We start from the raw sequence: 20,393 nt of genomic DNA, 5'->3' as shown, positions 1-20,393 counted from the left end.
GAATTATTCAGTCCTGAATAGGATATTTTTCAGTCTTCATATGCAGTGTGATTCACTTGTAGCAGATTTAAACTTTTTTTGGAATCATTTGTAACTTGAACTCAGATATAAAACATAGAAGCTAAAGGCCTGTAAATGTTGGTGAATAGTCATCAAAAGAATATTAAATTAGTTATAACTGCAAAGTATGCAAAGTCCAATTTTTGGGGAAGAACTATGGAAATAATATTTACATAATTAATTTACTGAAGGTGTTGGTGTTTGGTGATTTGACATGTTCTATCTACCATTTGTGTGCTAATGAAATAGTGTCTCTAATTTTTCATTTTGAAAAAAGAATGAGAGAAATAGAATTTTATGCTATTGACTCTTGAATGAGACTAAGGCAGAATAAAAGAAAAAAATTTGTTCACTTAAAATAACACAAAGCATGCATCAGTGTTACTCATCAGACTTAGTTCTCTCACATTCAATCTTTTTTTGTGTGTGGTGCTGGGGATCGAACCCAGGGCCTGTGCTTGCTAGGCATGCATTCTACCAACTGAGCTGTCTCCAGCCCCCATGTTCTTGTTGAGAAGATGACTTATTTAGAAGTCTAAGCATTTGAACTGTGGTGTAATAATTAAGCACAGAATTTGCTGACTTGGCCTTTTTTCTAAAAAAAACAAAAACAGGAAAAAATTACTTTTGATTTTGTTATTTCACTTGTTAGAATAACTTTAAAATAACTTTAAAGTTATCAGTACGTTTTGGAAATAGGAACATATATTATTGAGAAACTAAACATTTCTTGGGCAAGAATCTTTGCTTTATTGACTTTGGTAAAGGGCAACAGATTGTTTCATTGACGAGAAAGAGCTATTGCTCTTCTGGTTCCCTTTTGTTTATGTTGAATGGCTGTGAGAGAGGGCAGGTCAGATATCTCTGCACAGTTTCATTCAGGGTTTGAATTAAAGTATGTTTATTCCATGCTGTGGAATATGTGATGTTGCAACAGATTCCTGATCAAATACTTTACATACCACTCTGCTTTTTCGTTGAGAACGAATGCTCCTTTCCCTACAATTTCAAGATGTGAGTAGGGTAAATAAATACTTTCAACTGTAATGCACTTCTGACAAGAAAATTATTGGTCACTTTGAAATGCTAATGTTTCTAGTCTTTCATTAGAAAACAATTGGCATTTCCGTTTTCTTTGAAACCTAGCAGAAATCTTGCACTCTGGTGTCAGTGCTGTGAATTCTAGCTCATATATTAGGATGGTAACAATGCACCCATCACCCTCTTTATGTAGTGAAATTAAAAAATCGAGAACACATGTAGCTTGGCCATTAGTCACAAAAGGCTTGTGAAGAGAATGTGACGGGAGAGCCTGAAACTCACTGTCCCTGGAGGAGTGAACACCCAGTGAACTGTTGCTGGGCACAAGCTTTTGCTTGTAGTTACCAAGTTTTTAAAGACTGCTACAGAAGGAAGTATCCTCTCAAGGAGTGTCATGGTAGTTGTGCCAAGTAATTTTGAGAAAAAAAGTATGATTAGCTCATTTTTTCAAAAAATGTCATATTGAGTTATAAGTTAACTGTTTCTGGACCTTAGGATTCTGAGGATGAAAATGTCTGTGTCTCTTCAACCGAAGGACAACAAGTGAAGTGGGGACATCATGAAAGGGACCCTCTTGGCTGCCTTGGTAGTTGAAGTTGAACCTCTTCCTGAGAGTTTGGAAGGGAAGAGGGAGTGTACTACTGGGAAGTAACTCTGCATAGGACTAGTAATAATAATATGGTTAATATAGCAGCTATTATTTTTTTTTTTTTTCATTTCAAAACTCTTTTAATTTGCATGAGTTTAGATTTCTAGAAGGGTAACAAGACAGCAAGAAAGAATTACTAGAAATTATCATAATAGGACAAAATTCCTATTTTGCATGGAGTTTCCAATGGTAAAAAAGACAAAAGGGTTTATTTTTCTCCTTGGAAAACACGGTAAGATAGACATCCTGCTACTTTCACATTAGAGCTCGCCTTATATTATATATACTGTATGTCTTTTTTTTTTTTAAAGATGATTATCAGTCCACTCTAAATCATATCTTCTTTTTTTTTTTTATTGTAAACAAATGGGATACATGTTGTTTCTCTGTTTGTACATGGCGTAAAGGCATACCATGCAGCTATTATTTATTGACTTTTGTGTGTCAGTTTTATTCCTAAATGCTTTACATGTATTTGTGTATTATTACTCGTGATATTATTACTTGTGAGAGATAAGAACCACAAAAGAGGAAACTGAGGCAGAGGATAGTTAATTATCTGGCACAAGGTCACATAGTAATAATAGTAATATCAGATCTGAATTTAAATCCAGACAGTCTGGCTTGTTTCTTTTGCGTAAAAAAGTGACATGTTCCAAGCATGATGCAACTCGGAATGGCTGGCTGTTAAGGTCTGGGTATTTCTGGCATTTGGGATGGAGAGGTAGTTATGGGTTAGATCCTCAATAGCTTTAGCAGACGTGTGAAGGATTTACAATTTTATTCTGTAGAATTCATCTATGTTTTTTGGAAACCAGATTCAGAGTTTGCCTCCATCAAAGTCTCCTGGAATGCTTTTTCGATATGCCCCCTTTTAGGTACCCCTCAAGATCGTCTGAATCAGATTCTCCCTGCCTCAAATTGTGTTCTGATAAAGATCTATAATTCCAGATGGCAAGCACTACCATTGTTTGTCTCATTTTTTTTTTTTTGGCATTAATTTGCTGAGTTAAAAATTAATGTAAAGAAGGCTATGAGATGTATTTTGTATGTGTTCAATTTAGTTTGCTTGTGAAGTACCCTGTTGGCAATGTGTAAAAAAGAAGATGTGTCTTTGGTTAGGAGTAACAGAATTTTTCAGTCTTCTGCTTATGTTAGTAGGAGACTCTTGTGAGTATAACAGAGATTATTCATGGTAGGAAAACGGGTAAGCATGGCCTGCAAAGCACTGAACTGCAAGTTCAACATGAAAATTGAAAATGTGAAAAGTCAAGAAAGAGACTGAAAGAGAATCTTTAGAAGCAATAGGGGGTCCAGGGAGAGAAGGGGTGGTGTGTCAAGGACTCAGATATGAAGCTTTTCCCAATGTAATTTTTATTGGATGCATTCAGAGAGCTTATGTGAGAAGAGGAGTAAAAATAAAAGAGACCAGTGGGGACCCATGGAGGCAGAATTTTGGTGGAGGGATGAGTTCAAGGTAGAATGTAGTGTATGTGTACAAAAGACTAGGTTGGGAGGGACCTATAAAGACATTAAGAGTGAAAGCATGGTCCTAGGCTGTCAGACAGTAGGGATAAGGACTGGAGAATGAAAAGCATTGGTTAGAAAGGGGATACAGGGCTTTGAGATTAAAGGGAGCAGTTCTACCCTAAGCCAAGGTCCAAGGTGTAGCCTGAATTTGGAGAGGTAAAGGTAAAGGGGGAAAGTGCCATGAAACTGTGTTCAGTTTAACTGTAGCTTGTAGGAGGTAGTGATAAGATTTTTAGTAAAGAGCAAGAGTGCCCTAGAAATCCCTAATTTTAGGTAAGTGACGTAAGGATTGTAGCTATTAGTGGTGACAATGAGGCCTCTGTAGTTGGTTGATCTGGATAATTAGAAAGTGTTTTTGGAAAATGAACATGATCATGAACATGAAGGTGAATGTTTTGGTCATTGAATGGCATTAAAATAGCAAACTGAGCTTCTAGCTTTCCTCAATTTCACCTCACAGTTTGAGATTACTAGGGGGTAGTCTAGGGGGCAGGGCTAGGAGGACAGTTTCTCTTTCACCCTGTGGCACTGAAGAGCAGGCAGACAGACTTCTAAGTGCTGGCATGGATGATGTTCTAGTAAGCTGCAGGGTGTCAGGGGCTGAGGTGTGGGGTTCATCTGTTGTCGATTTCAGCTGCTGACTCGCATGTGAACAGAGAACATTGAGATCTGTGCTAACAAGCATCTTAGCCACACTGGAGGATTGCTGGTCATTGGCTGTCATTTTTTGTTAGCTTCAGCTACTTGCTTTTTTCTCATGTAAATTCTAAAAGTCTGATCCAACTGGGAGAGAAAGAGATGTGAAGATGTAGTTTATGGTAAAGTTTTAGTTTTCAGAGGGGGTAAGGTCAAAGGTATTTTTGGAGCAGAATGTTGGGTTTGCTTCCTTCTGCAACACTTTGGGTGTAGTTGAAAAATCACAAGCTCAGAGTCCACGAGTTTTTTGTCATTGTGGATCCCACTAGTAAAATTCAGGCACTGATGTAGCCCCTGGAAAGGTCTTCATCTTCAATCCAAGTTTGCATCTTTTATGTTAAAACTACCATATTCCATCAACTTCCTACTGTTGAAGAATTAGCTATGAGGACTTGAGAATGGCATGAGGACTAAACTATTAGCTGTTTGTAGACATTTCATAAGGAGAAGGATGGTAAAGGGGCGAGTGGTGAGTTAAAATACAGAAATGCCCTTATGAATGAATTCAATTACAGGAGTAAACAGATGTACTATTTAAACAAAATGCAAGGTCAGGTAAATATTGAACACTTGAGGGCTCACCTAAGCCCGCTTCTGGGTCAACTCATTCTCTAGAGATGTCAGATGCTTTCAGAGAAAGAAGAGGTGAAATAACCATTTTGTTTGAAAATTATTGAGATGCTAGAAATAATTGGTAGAGTCTAGTTTTAAACGTGATTTTTAAGAACATCTTATTTGTGCTGTGCAAGTAAGTATGTATGAAACGCCTATCGACTCACCTGACTTTCTCTGACAGAGCACCTTAACGTAGTCATAATATAGCACATTTCAGAATTTCAAAGGTCCTCTTTCCCAGGAATAGGAGTACAGAGCTTGATCCAGGGTTTTCTTTCTTCTCAGGCTCAGCTTTGTTTGCATCCACTTGATGATTTCTTTTGCCTGCTTTTTAGTATTAGGTGCAGCACACAGTAACTTTGAAAACTACTTAAGCTTTGCCCTTTGCACTTTTTTTGGTCCTGCCTGTTTGATCCTCATGTGTCATCATGCATGTCTGCGTGTATTGGATTGCTTCCCTTCGAACCCTGTAAGCCACAAAGTGAAACTGATTAGGATTTTCCAGTCGTGGTGATTTTCCTTCTGGTATTCTACAGAGAAAACGCTGTAGCCCAAGGAACTGATGAAACATTTTGCAGTGCTTTTTTTTCTCCTTGTATTTGAACAGTTAGGTATGGTTATGAACATGGTCATGTCTCAATATCATGAGTACAATACTAGCATACAATAAAATCCTCAATGTTACTTTTGGTCTCTGATAAATGTGACATACATATATGTTTTATGTAATACACACACACACACACACACACACACACACATATAACAATTTTTTTTTAAAGCAAATTGAGGTCCCCAGAGACATTCATTCATGTAAAATTTCACTAATGTAAATTTCAATTTACTTATGCTGGGACTGACTAAAATTACTGAACACCTGCTGCTCTGTGTCTGGCATTGTCCTGGGGGCTTTACACCTGTTAAACCATTAAATCATCACAGCAGGTGCAGAAGTCACAGGGATGGATTCTCCCATTTCACTGAAAAGCATTTGGAGCTGAGTGTGTTGAAGAAACCTTTCCTATAGCACTCTGCTACTAAGTCTCAAAGCTAGAATTTGACTCCTTTTTGTGTGACTCAGGCTACAGCAAGCTGCATAATCGGAGGTAGATAAAGGAATGAATTCAGGCTTCAGTTTGTTTTCAGGCATAATTTGAATGAAAAACGAAGCCAACTGCTGTTGGTTGAGATGGAAGGCTGTCGGGAATTAATTCAGCTTAGTACTGAGTATAATCTTTGGCAAAGTGCCGGACTTCTGCCACATAATACTGCCAGATCAGAAGGGGTGCTCTGATCAATAATTTCGTTTCTACATAGGTCAGTTCCACCGTGTAAACACGCGAACCATGGGAAAATAGATTCATTTGAGCTCAGAGCGTATATTTCCCCTAACTTATTTGAGGCACCACTGGCACGGACATTTTATCTGCTTATTATTGGCATTTGACTCAGGGCCATGATTCCCAAAGAAAGCTATGATCTTGGCTGGGGTCCAGCATCTGCCATTTGTTCCTGCCTTCTCAGTACCATTACATATTTTCCCAATGACATTTGCTTTTGCTTTTATTTTTTACTGGTGCGATACCTTCTTAATCTGATTTCTCTTCTCTCTATCCTAAGTACTGTCCACTAGAATAATTTTTTCAAAATACCAGTTCTGCCTTACAATTGTGTGTTTTATACTCTTTTTTTTTTGTATAATATTCTTGAAATTACAAAAATGTAGAGATGGAAAGCTGATTAGTGGTTGCCTGATGTTAGGAATGTTAGGATGAAAGGGAGAGAAGTGTTCCTCTAAAAGGGTAGCCAGCCTGATGGATATCTTTGAATAGTTCTGTATTTTGATTTGTGGTGTTGGATATGTGAGGCATGTGTGATAAAATGATATAAAACTACACACAAACTTTACACAATATTGGTTTCCTGGCTTCAGTGTTCTACTGTAGATATGTAATGTGTACGTAGTATGGGAAACTGGATGAAAGATAAAGGGGACTTTGTACAACTTTTGTTAACTTCTTGTGAATCTCTGTTAACAATTAAGAAATAAAAAAGGGTTAACAAATTAAAAATTAAAAAAGAAAACCTGCTGTGCTTTAAAAACTGTTGGGGTAGCTTAGTGGTAAGAGAGCTTGCCTACCACGTGTGAGGCACTGAGTTCAATTCTCAGTACCACTCATAAATAAAGAAAATAAAGGTCCATCAATAACTAAAAAAAAGTTCTTTTGTCTCTCATATTCATTATTTCATATTCTGTGCTTCTGTCTGGATTAATTGTCCAAAATCATCTGACTTTTTTCTACTTCAGTATTACTTCATGTTAACAGAATGTTTGACTTATTCCAGGTTACCAATCACTTGAATTAATCATTGAACAAACATGCTTTGGGAAAGAGCTGTGTGTCACTACTTGGTCTCATTACTAATCATCCTTCTTCCCTACTAAGTTTTTGGTCTTTCTGGTCTCTGCCTAAACTTTTTCAAGAACTAAACAGCATGCCAAGAATTTGATGGTGGCATCATGGGGGCTTGGACTTGCCTGGGATGTTGCCCTGCCTCATGGCCATAGTCTCAAAGCCCTAAATCCAGTCACACATACTAAAAGGCAGGAACTTTTTGAGGACTTTAGATTCAGCGTCATGAGATAAAGAAGAGTCAGGATACCCAGAAGAGGAACTATGGTGAATTGTGGTTCTACCCATTCAAATTTATTGAGAATTGTTGTAGCTAGGTATATGGTTTTTCTTGGTATTCTGAAGTTAAAATGTCCTGTGAAAAATGTTTCAGATCTTCTGTGTCTTTTTAATGATTTATTGTTTTCTTTCTTTGTATTTTAGTTTGGTTCTGTCGATTTTTCAAACTGTGATTGTGGAAGTGTTTATTTCTCCCTGTAATTCTGTAAAGTTTTGTTTCCTATAATCTGTATCTTTGTTATTATTAGGTGAATAAATATTTCTGATTGTTATGCCTTCTTCTGATGAACTGATCTTTTTAATTAAAAACAAAATTGTGTGTGTGTGTGTGTGTGTGTGTGTGTGTGTGTGTGTGTGTGTATTGCTGGGGATTGAACCCAGTGCCTATAAACTGACCTAATCAGTTTATAGTCCCTTTGTGTCTTCAGCCTCTCATGCATACTCTTTGTAGGCTCTTTTTTATCCTTTACTTTCTGTCTTTCTGTGGTTTTCTATTTTACATGGATCCCTTAGAGACAGCTATTTTTTTTTTTTTTTTTTTTTTAAATCCATCTGGCCATCTTGTCCTTTTACATTGTATGTCTAGTTCCTTAACGTTTCATGCCTTTATCGGTATGGTCAGATTCAGTTTTCATTTACTACTTGCTTTTTATTTGTTCCTTCTGTTTTTCGTTCCTCTCTTCTTTTATTGCCATCATTTGGGTTATATGTTCCAAAATGAGTTTTTAAATTCCAGTTTAGTTTATCAGTTGCTTTTTTTTTTTAGTAGCTATGTATGTACCGGAATGTGTTTGCTCTAGGATTATGTTATATATCCTTAACTTCTCTTTGAGTTAATTGTTTAGGGTCTTTATTATGCCAGTTCTTATAACATGCAAGGACGTGCAACTGTGTGTGGCATGTCACTCCTCTATGAGATATAGCCATGCTGCTATAATTGGTCATACGTAGAACATTTATCTATGCTTGAAATTTTGTGATAAAGTATTAAAATTTTTACTTTAAACATCTGTATTTTAAGAACTTTTAAGAGAAAAGGAGAACTTTATTAAGGATATAGCAAGTTATGCTGTGGACAGATTTTTCTCTTGTCTAAAAGTTTATTTTGCCTTCATTTTTGGTGGACAGGTGGTCTTTCCTTGATATTGAATTCTAGGTTGACAGCTGTTCACCTCTCCAAAGTCAGCACTGATGCTTATCATTGTTTCTTTGTATGTAATGTATCATTTCTTTCCTCTGACTTTAAAATTTTTTTCCTCATATTTAGTTTTCAGGAATTTGACTTGTGTGCCTGGGTGTAATTGTCTTTACACTCTCCTGTTGTGCATGGGTTTTCTGAGTCTCGTCGAACCACACACCTGTCTTTCATCCAAACTGGAACATTTTAAGCTCTTCTTGCCTACATTATTGTCTCCTCTCTACTTCTTTCCTAGACCTTCTGAAACAAATTGTTTACTCTTTTGCTTGTGCCCCACATTGATGCTTTGTTTTATGTTTGTTTTTCTCCTTTTCTGATTGAATTTTCCTTTACATCCTTAAGTTTGCATAACTGTCTTAACATCATTGTGGGAGAATTCCAGCACTTGGATTGGATCATCTTTTCATTTGACGGTAGATTATATTTTCCTCTTTGTGCACAGATCACATGATTTTGGATTGAACTGGGTTCACTTTTGAATGATATACCTTGCATAAAAGCTGTATCAAAAGAATTGAGGTTTTTTTTTTTTTTTTTTCCCTTAACTGGCAGATGATTTTGCTGAACTCAAACGGAATTTTGACTTTTCTGTGGCTGGTGACTGCTCTATTGATTCACTCAAATACTCAAATAGCTAGTATTGAGTATGTGCTCTGTGTCATGCACTAAAATAGGTGACTATGCTACAAGTATAAATAGACAGCCCATAACCTCAAGAGATATGCTATTGGTTGATTGACATAAAAAATTGAACTAATGCATATGCTAAATTCCTATATGCTAATTAGTTAAGTTCATAGAAACAATGATGTTACTAAGAAAAGGAGTTTTGAAATTGCATCAATGCAATTTAAAAATTATTTTTGAAATAATTCGATCCTTGTGAGAATAGAAGGTAGTATATTTGTTGTATAGAGTAGTGATGAAAGATTGATTGATGAGGAGTATCTATTAGAAGTTTTAATTCTTGAATTAAATAGAAGGAATACATGTTTCTCTCCCCTACTGGGTCATTGAACCCAGGGGGCTTTACCCTTGAGCCACACACCCAATCCTTTTGCACTTTTCTCTTGAGACAGGTTTTTATTGAATGGCACAGACTGACCTTGAACTCATCATCCTCCTGCCTCAGCCTCCCAGGTATCTGGGATTACAGCCATGTGCCATCACGCCTGGCAGAGAAATGCTTTTTGATATGAAAATCTGAGCAAACCAAACAAATGTTTACAAATGAGATTTAAGAGATTACAGAAATAAAAAGACCTATCTGTGCTAGAAAATGTATGACTTGGAAGAAAGAAATTTCAAAACCATTATTGAAAGACCAACTTAAACTCTGCAAGTGTGTATTAAAAATCTGTAAGCTCCCCATGTCACAGATAAATGACATTTTTAGGATCTTATCTGTTTATACTTTTATTTTAAACTGTGTAAATGAATGTATAATATTGGGTTGGTTATGCTTTTGTAATATCATGTCTGCCTTCACAATAACTTGAACCTTTCTTTTCCTATTTTAACAGTGTATCCTACTCAGTACATGTATCTGAAGATTACCCAGGTATGTTTATTTTTCTTTTTATTACAAATATTCATGTCATGACTTCTTTAATTTATTTTTCTTCTGGAGATATAAAATGTATATATATGAGTATATTGAGTGGTGGAGTGTCGACAGAGGAAATCTTAAAAAAAAAAATACAGAACTCTGTTGATTACTTGTGAAGTACACGTGTTAATCTGAGTCTGGAATCAAAACAGTTGCCTTGAAAAGTCACTCATATGAGCATATAAGCTTAAGAGCTTATCTGCCTCCTGTATCGCTATATCATTACAGTTGAAGATTGTCTGAACTGGTGTAGTTGTTAGTTTTTTGGCATCATTTGACTTTTCGTAATGTGAAAATACAGGTAACACTATTCTCTTTCCCTTCCTCTCTTTTCCCTACTTAAAATTATTTTTTGATGCTCTCCATATGTTTTAAATGTAATATTCTATAAAACAATTTTACAGTAATACAGTGGAGATTGTTCATCATTAAGGGTATGCCTATTTTTAAAGATTAATATGGAAAGCATTCTAGGCATGTTTTACTGACATATTTATAAGGGGAAACATTTTTTGATAGCTGGAAATGAAGTCAGTGTACTTATTATGATATATATTTTGGATGCTGAATGTTTATGAATTATGCTTGAAAAATAAAAGACTTGCTGCTTATGTAAATACTGTAATGATTGTGCTTCTCATCTGAGCATCTTGGAGAGATTTTAGTAATGAGAGGGGCAGAAGTTTAAATCAAGGTGCTCGAAATAATGCCACAAATAAAAGCCCAACTCGAAGATGTTAAGTGAGTTATTCTGTGGCATGAGATATATGGTAGAAGATGCATTTAGTATACCAGGTGTACCAAATGCTTAGCTCCCCCTTGTGGCCAAGATGTATTAATTGGGCTTTTTCCACACTTCACAGAAGCATTTGGAAATATCAGTATCTAAAAATTGAAATTTTAGAACAAAGCTTTCAATATAAGTTGTGCTTTCCTGAATCCACATTTTGGAACAAAATTGTAGTGAATTTCAAATGATATCCCCAAAGAGAAGGAGTGTAAACAAACACTGTATTTGACCTATTTGATCAAAAAGTTGGTTTAGGTAGTAGGCTGCAGTGAAACACAAGGAGGGAAGAGGGAGGAGGGAGATGAAAGCATTGGGGTTTAAGTACAGGGTCAGAATAGTGAATTGGTTGATGTGTCTAGTACAGTAAAACACTGTACAGCCCAGTTTACCAAATACTTCCACATACACAATTTCATGTGATCCTGTCTGTGTGACAGGCCAAACAGGGGCAGTCATAACCTTTGAACTTGAAGAAATGTGCTGAAAGATTAAATAATATTTCCCAAGGACATGTAATCTGGTGACTAAAAAAAAGTCTACAATTCAGTTTTGATTCCTGTTCCTTCTTGGGAAGAAGCAGTGTTAGTTTTTTGTGGAGATTTCTTCAAAGGGAACATTAATATGATAACATTTCCATCTTTATTCAATTTTAATCCATGTATATGTTTACAAAGAGTTGTAAGTCATGCTTGACTATTTGAATACATTTATTTACTTATTTGGTGTTGAGGATTGAACCCAGTGCCTCTCATGTGCAAGGCAAACACTCTACTGCTGAGCTACAGCCCCAGCTACAGTCCCAGCCCCCATGATTGACTTTTCAGAAGACAGTATTATGTAAAATTATGTTTGCTCTTTATTTCCAATATTCATACCTGTGCCTGTTTTTGTTTTTGTTTTTGTTTTTCTTCCTTTCTGGCATGGGTAGAAGTTCTGGAATAATTTTTAATAATAGGTATGAAGGCCGGCAGCTTTTTACCTTTTCTCAAAATTAGCATGTTTCCAATTTCTTTCCCATAATCAAGTATCATTCCTTTTCTCATTTGTCACTTTTTATTTATTTATTATTTATTCTTACTTGGTCATATTACAGTGTTGTGTATTTTCTCTTTTAAAAAATAAGGTGTCACTTTACTTTCCAGGTGTCTTAATGGTCGTAAAGATTATATGGTTGTGAGAGATATTTTGTCATGATAGACTTCTGGTTCCTGATGAAAATCAGTTGTTATATTTGAGCAAGTGAGTCTGTCCAAACCCTAGGGATGGTTCCAGGACAACTTCTCTACCACAGCCTTTCTGTTTTCCTGTTTCTTAGACATCTTTTAACATGTGTTCTTCTTCAAAGTCACTATGTTGCTGAAATGTTCTCTCTCTCTTTTTTTTTAGCAAACAGTATTTTAAGGATTTGAGGTTTAAATAGTCTTCTGTCTGTGTGTTTATTTCTCCTTTTGATTGTTTATATTCTTGTCCTCTTCCACCTTTGGTTGGTCTTCTAAAACATTTGCCTATTGAATTTTTTTCAAATAAACAGCTCTTTTTATTGTTGGTTTTAAGTACTTGTGTGGTAATGTCAACATTACCTTTATTGATTCCTTCTGATAATGTTCTTTAGGATTTTTTTTTCTTTCCTTTTTGTGATTATGTATTTCAGTGATTAGCTCATCATCTAAGTTTGGAAGTATGAGATTTTCTTTGCTCTATGCAAATGTATCAGCATTATTTTGCAGAGCATGAATTAAGTCTCCCTAGCTTATGTCCCTAGGGATGGATTATCATTTTACAATTTTGCTCTGCTAGTTAGCCTGTGGCATCTATTGACACTTACTTCATAGTCCTTTTTGTGAAAATTACAATTCCATTTTTATTGAGTCAGGCACACATAATGACAAGAACGTAAATGAGAAACCAAATGATATGTTGACTTCAAAATAAAGTGAATGAATAGATCAGCTGTCTGTCTTGTATTTCTTTGTAGATTTTATAGAGGAGACCTTTTTTGGAGGTAATGGGATAAAGAGCAGATATATATGTTTATAAGTCACAGGTTGACTGTGCTATAGTAAAACAGTGGAAGTCCTCCTTCTCATCTGTTCCCACCTTTAATTAGCAGGCTTACCTACTGATGGGAGTGAATTCCCTTTCCCCTCTTCTATTCCTCACTATAGGATCTAGAGGAGTGAGGAGTCAGTTTCTGGGTTCTCTGGTTCCTGTAAATCCAAAAAGTCTTGACTTGGGTCACATACTTGAACATTGGAATAGCTTTGTTCATAAATCACATGAAAATTAGAATCCTATATAGTCTCTATTAAATTAGAAACTCAAGTACAATTGTTTTTATGTTTAACAAGCATTTATATTTTGTAAGATTGCAGTGTTATTTTAAAACAAAATGACAAAGCATTGAGTTTTGGATTCAGAAAGACATGGGCTTCATCACTTTCTACTTGTATAATACTTGTATAATTACTTAAACAGTTTGAATAGATGACTTAATATCTCAGTCTTGATCTACTAATCTAAAATAAAAATAATACTTGACTTGCTTGGGAGATGACTTGAAATTACATAGAAAATTCAAGGAAAATATCTAGGATGATACCAAATCTATATAATTTGCTTATAATTATAATTGTCATTTCTTTTAAATTACATAGAAGTGAAGAATGGAATGACTTGACGTAAATTATGCTGTGTTTGAAGTAGAATGAAAGCAGTAGTTTAAGAGGTGCTTTTCTGTAGTCTCTACTCATCTTTCCCAGTTGTCTGTAAAAGTTCTGATAATATGTGAATGCTTTGGTAGGCAATGAAGAGAAAGTACTCATATTGTTAACAGCTTTAACAAAGATCTGTTGGTCCTCTACAAAACATACACATTAAACAACCTGTCTCCAGAGGTCTGGAAAAACCACAAAATCACCAAAAAATCCAAAACAAAAACAAAATTGACAGTTCTGGGGTCAAATAGAATTCCAATGAGGAAATTTATTTTGAAATCATCCTTTTTCTGCCACTGAATACATTTAAGGTATTAAATGTATTCCTTAACCCTAATTTTGTCCTACTTTCCAATCTTTAAATGATGATGATATTATAGATAGCAAGAAAGACAATTTTTTTTTTAAAAATATATTTTTAGTTGTTGATGGACCTTTATTTTATTTGTTTTTATGTGGTGCTGAGAACTGAACTGAGTGCCTTACAAAGGCTAGACAACCACTCTACTACTGAGCTACGACTCCAGCCCCAGCAAGATTTATAATTAATTAATTTCTTATTTATTTTTGGTGATGGGAATTGAACTCATGTGTGCTCTACCACTAAGCCTCATCCCAGCCCTTTTTATTTTTCATTTTGGGACAGGATCTCTCTTAAGTTGCTGAGGTTGGCTTCAAACTTGACAGTCCTCCTTCCTCAGCCTCCCAAGTACCTTACAGTCATGGGCAACCAGGCCCTGCTGATTTATAATTATTTAAACAACAAAAAAAGAAAACAGAATGGATTAGTACTGTTCTTGCAACCTCAGAGATCATCAGCATACCTTCTTGTTTTATAGCTAAAATTCAAATCTCTTCACTTTTCAGCTCATACGGTGGGGGGTTAAAAGAGATCCATGACTACAGTTGGTATCAATGTTAAAATTTCCTAAAAAATTAAACACATTGTTAACTAGATTGAATATATTCAAGGTGTATTATGTGATGATTTGGTATATTTGTATGTTGCATAATGAATAGTACAATGAAATTAACATATCCATCATCACCCATGCTGTATATTAGGTCTTTGAAACGTTTTCATTTTACAGGTGAATGTTTTAGAAATATCTGGTTTCCCTTCGACCACCATCTTTCCATTTCCCCCTAACCCCCCGGGTCCTCATAGCCACTCTTCTATTCTTTGCCTTTTCTAGCTCAGTTGTTTTTATGAGTCCAAGTGTATGAAACAAAATATTTATTTCTGACTTATTTCACTTAGCATGATATTTTCCAGGTTCATTTATGTTGTTGCAGAATTTTTCTTTCTTGCTTGCTTTTTTTTTTTTTTTTTTTGGTGCCTAAATGGAAATATTCCACTGTATATATGTACTGTAATTTTATTATCCAGTCACCTAGTGGATATTCCACATCTTAGCTATAGTGAATAATGCCACAGTACAAATGTGGGTGTGGACATCTCTTGACATACTTACTTCATCTCATTTAGCAAGCCCAGATGTGATTGCTTACCTGGATAACATGGAATGGAAAAATTCCTATTAAAACAGAATCATTAAGAAATAGAAAATCTGAACAAACTAATAGGGACAAGTGGAATAAGTAATCAAAACTTCTCAATAAAGAAAAACCTAGAACCCTACCAGGTGAATTCTGTTAAGCAATTATGGAATTATTGCCACTCTTTAAATTCTTCCAAAAAAAAAACCCCCACAGGAATCTAGAGTTCATGTGTCCTTTGTCCTGTGCCATTTCTGATCGCACCTTGGATATGCTCTGTGAGCTGAGGTGGTAGTGTATGCCTGTAATCCTAGTGCTTGGGAGGCTGAGGCCAGCCTCAGCAACTTAGTGAGGCCCTAAGCAATTTACCAAGACTGTCTCAAAATAAAAAGGGCTGGAGGTGGGCTCAGTGGTTAATTGTCCCTGGTTTCAATCCTTGGAATCAAAAAAAGAAAAAATAAAAAGGATATGCCTTTGTGATTTGATGAGGCCTATTATATCATAATGGTAATTTAATAGTTCATGACATGAAACCTGAGACTGTCTTGATTTTGGCTATCTTTTTTTTTTCTTTGAAAAATGTTCCATATTTATTTACAGTTTAAATCCTTAGTATAATAAACCATTTTCCCACCCTATTTAATATTTACAAATTTCTTCAGTTGGAAACAAAAATTCAAAACAGAAGCAAATGTAAGTGACTAGTCTGTGATCCCTCATCCCACTGTATTCACTTAAAATAGGGCTTGCTCCATTTCATCTTGCCTTTTCGGATAAGCCAAAGTTGGAAAGGTGGCAGTCAATCATAAAAAGTCTGATGAGTTTGCCTTGATTTTTTGCATCCATTAGGTCATAGAGGAAGCTGCCACAGGGCCTCAGAGTTAGTACTCAAAATTGTGGGAAGGGCTGGGGTTGTAGTAGCTAGGTGGTAGTGCTAACCTAGCATGAAAAAAAAAAAATCCCCGCATTGAGTAATAGTAGAATTAATTAGTTTAAATGAGACAATTAAAGGATTAATGATAATAGTTAAAGGAAATGACTTTTTGTGGATGGGCAATATTGCCACAATACTAACAGAAGCAAAGTTTTCTAAGAACTTTCTGTAGCCCTTTGTTTACATACATTTTAAAGTTACTGCAAGATATTTTAAAAAATTAAACAAGAAAAATATGAACAGTTCATTGTCATTAAATTTAACTGTATGAAATTTTTTTTCAATATGTACATATTTTAGTTGTTCATGGAACTTTATTTTATCTATTTGTTTATGAGGTGCTGAGAATCCAACCTAGTGGCTCACACATGCCAGGCAAGCACAGTACCACTGAGGTACAACTCTAGCCCCCTATTTATGAACTATTAAAAGCCAATCTGGAAACTGAATTCCCTTGCAACTCTAGGGCTCTAGTTAAAATGTTTTTCCTGTTGGTACTATTTTTATTTTATTCTTTCAATAAAGTCTCTTAGAGTCAGAAAAATGACTTTATCAATGTTACAAAAATTAGCCATTTGAGACTGCTGATGAGAGAGAATGATGTCCAACAAATCCAGTCAGCTTTTCACAAGGAACTGGCTTCTGCTCAGCTTCCCTCTTTCCCTGAGGTAAGCCAACAGGTGTCCTCGTCTCCTCCATGTGACCTTTATCCCATACTTCTCCTCAGGGGTGTCTTTAACCAGAATAGGTCCAGGTTCTGGGCTGGTAGGAGTACTAGTGTGAAGGATACAGCTTTCAAGGGTGTTTTCCCTCTGATCTGGGGAAATGGAGTCCTCCTTCAAAGAAGATGACTCTGGGGTTTGAATATCAGGTGGAATAAACACGTAAGGAAAGCTGTGAAGGGCATGTACTGATAGTTCCCCACAGCTTTGGGGACTGAGCACTGGAATTAAGGGCTTTCTAGAAATGTCCTTTTCTGATTGATTGGGGCACCCTGTTACGTCGGGGATCCCCAGTGTCTCTGAACTGGAAGATAACTGTGGACTCTCAAATGTTAGACAGGGAAACTTGCAGGTAGATTTTCGGCTTGAATGTCTTGCCTGGTCTTGGCGATGATGTTTCCGGAGGGCTGGGAACCAACTTTCTACAGTTGTATCAAACTGAGGTGTTACCCAAGAAGCGATGGTGCTAGGTCAATAGGCCTGCTGGGCACCTGAGTGTGCGGATGGTTCTCTGTGGAGCTCCATAGTGACGTTTGGGGCCCTCCAGTGGTTGCTGGTGGAATAGCAGCGGAGTTTTGTGGGAACGTTGGCAGTGTCTTTTTTTGGGAGGCATAAATAGGTAAATGAAGGGCAGTTAGTAACCTCATGGTGCTGGTTGCCCTTGGGTTGTGGAACAGGCTCCAATTACAACCCATGCCCGCCCCGCGGGGCCACGGCCGCCGCTCCTCACGGCGCACAGCGTTGGAGCCAGATCGCGGAGACACGCCGGCGGATTCAATTTTGGCTCTTAAACCACATACATATTCACCAGATTATATTTTCTTGCTTCAAATCACTGTCCTATGGTTTACTTGTACTTTTTTTGGTGGGTTTTATATTGTAATAGGTTTTCTCCGCTCCCACCCTCCCCATAATGAATAGAGAACAGTTGTATATATTACTTAACATAAGCCATTTTGGTACAAAATCCTTTATTTACTGTTGATTCTATTTTCTATTTTTTTTGACTTAGAACTTAGTAATTATACATAGTAGTTGGGTTCATGCCAATGAATGTATACTGGAAATCAATTTTAGTTCATGAAGGTTCAATCTGCCTGTTTTGAGGAGGAGGAAGCATAGTGTTGGAGGTTGAACCCAGGGCTAGGCACATACCTGGCCACCAAGCTTCTTGCTTTCTTAAGAATATCTCCATTTGCCTGCCTTCTGATGGCTTCAGTAAAATCTCCATCATCATGATGCTGTGAATTGCATGATGATGCCAACTTTATGGATTGTTCAAGATCATCCCTCTGGCTGGTAGTCAGCTTCTAAGTTTTGTTTTTCTAAACCTCCCTTTTATTTATTTATTTACTTATTTATTTTTCACAGAAGGGAATTTATTAAGCAAACAGTGTCTCCCTGCAGGGTAAGAGAGAAAATGAGAGGAATAGAGAAAGGAAAAGAAAAGGGCGCTCTAGAGAGAGTGGAAAGCCAGGAGGATAGAGAAAAGTGTGTAGGACAGACAGAAGAAGATGGCGGGGAAGCTACAGTGAAACAGTTGAATTCTGCCGGGCTAACAGGGGACCAATATGGGAGAAGGATACTTGCAAGCTGACTGATGAACCAATAGCTAGCTAGGATGTTCACAGATTGACAAGTGGTTGGGAGGCGGGCAAAATGGCTGTACCTGATGGGCGGGGGAGCAGCATTACACATTGTATTCCCCCGTTTCTTTTTTTATAAGAAAATCTTTTGCTCTCCAGTTCTTTTTGAAGCCTTCTCTCTCCTTCCTGCCTAAGTGACTGGGGTTGGTTTTGCAGGTGAGATGTAAAAAGTCCATTCTTCGTCCAGACTTCCAAAGGCAGATGATTTTCATAGACTTCATTTCCTTGATTTGACTGATTCCCTATTTCTACACTATCTGCCTGTCCCCAATTCTGACTTCATTTACCCCTCTAATTCTAGGAACTCCTTCACTGCTGTAGGGAAAATAAACCTCCCTTTTAATACTCATTTTCTCCTTACTTTGCTCCAGTGAATACATTCCACATAAGGAAAACACATAATTATGTTGATTTAGTAGTAAATAACTTTGAATTAGTAATAGGGAAGGCTTAAAGAAAATAAAATCTGACTCTTATTAAAAGATTTTATGTTTACCTGAAAGTACAGGTTAAGGCCAGAAAGAGATTCCTGTTAAATGATCAACATCCCAACTAATATGCTAAAACATTAACTAAAATAAATCATATTATATGTGTTTCTTAATCTGTGGTCCTGCTTGACAGGCATGAGAATTTCATATCCTCCTTGATGGTATTTTAACATTAAATAAAGCAATATTTGTGATTAGCACTAATTAAAGTTACGAGGCAAAGTTGTTTTGTTTCAGATCTAATCTACTCCCAACCCTCTCTCCTTCCTGAATAACTGATAAAGCCTTGTCTGTTGAGAGTCTTTTGCAGCTAAGCTGTAGGTACATATTACTATCATTGACTTATTCTCAGAGTCTAAAAGCAGTACAGATGTTTTTTCAGAAATAAAGTAGAGACTTAGATAACTATCAATTAAGAATCATGTTCTCACTGTACTGACACAATATTATGAAAAGTTGACTTAGAAAGATCTTGTAACATGTACTACTTCAGTCATCTCAACACTAATTTCCCTTAGCGGAAATTGATCCATGTTTCTTTTATTCACTAGTAATATTTTATTTATACAATTTGGTAGGTCATTGTTGGGTGTATTATAGAATGATCATTAATGAATTTGTGAACTGTTCATTAAATAGCTGTCTTACAGATGCTCAGGAGTCCGCAATGAGAAAAGGACAATAAGTACCTGGGTATTATATTTCCATATACTTGTAGATATGTATCTATCAGAACAAAGTAGTTAACTTATAAGCATTTTATTTTTCCAGAATAAACAAACAATAAATAAGAACTGGAGTATTTTAATGTGCTCCATACTCATAAAATTAATTTGGGGAAGAATGATAATTGTGAGACTTTATTTATATCAACTTAAAAATATATAGTAGAGCAATATGGAGGGTATGATTTCAACAGAATTTTCAGCTCAGAATCTTTGATGATTTGATTGTGAATTTCTTTTATTGTATCATGTGCTCTTGAGCTTTTTCCCTCCACTCACTTACCCTGCTCCTTGTGGTAGATATTGATAACAGGAGCCAGTTGAGGAAAACCGGTTACATCCAAAAGATTCATTTTCTCATAGGATATTAAAAATGTATTTGGATAGGTTTTATCCAATGTCTGTATTTTTCAAGGAGACTTAAACATCTTAGAATGGGCCATTTATACATAAATCTGAAATTTGCTTCATTTTTTAAGAGCTTAATTAGAATAGCAGTGTGTTGTGTTCTTTATCAGAATTGGAACCGAAGTGATCTGAACTTTCTTATTTTTATAAAGGATGTACTCTGTCAGGTAATCATGCCTTTAATTATCCATATTTTTTTGCAGACAATACATATGTGTCAAGTTCAGAAAATGATGAAGATGTTCTAGTTACTACAGAACCAATTCCAGTAATTTTTCATAGAATAGCAACAGGTAATAGTAATACTTTTTTTTTCCATCCAAGGTTGATTTTTCTTAATTGTATGTAGCTTTGTTTCTTTGTGTCTTTTAG

At 36.0% G+C, this 20,393-nt stretch overlaps 1 protein-coding gene and 1 pseudogene across 4 annotated transcripts in view; one reads left to right on the top strand and one right to left on the bottom strand.

Moving 5' to 3' along the window:
• Positions 1–20,393, top strand: part of PARP8 (poly(ADP-ribose) polymerase family member 8) — a 171,178-nt gene that overhangs the window by 83,948 nt on the left and 66,837 nt on the right. For all 3 annotated transcript variants that reach the window (XM_079145908.1, XM_079145907.1, XM_079145906.1), the window contains exons 4-5: positions 10,006–10,043; positions 20,225–20,314. In XM_079145908.1, coding sequence (XP_079002034.1) covers positions 10,006–10,043; positions 20,225–20,314 — 128 coding nt within the window. The remainder of the gene's footprint in view (positions 1–10,005; positions 10,044–20,224; positions 20,315–20,393) is intronic.
• On the bottom strand, positions 16,445–17,482 carry LOC306663923 (RAD9, HUS1, RAD1-interacting nuclear orphan protein 1-like; annotated as a pseudogene). The gene has a single exon. The product of its transcript is annotated as an RAD9, HUS1, RAD1-interacting nuclear orphan protein 1-like (transcript).

This window comes from Sciurus vulgaris, assembly GCF_902686455.1.
Source record: "Sciurus vulgaris genome assembly, chromosome: 6".
Taxonomy (NCBI): Eukaryota; Metazoa; Chordata; class Mammalia; order Rodentia; family Sciuridae; genus Sciurus; species Sciurus vulgaris.
This window is presented reverse-complemented; position numbering and strand designations above follow the sequence as displayed.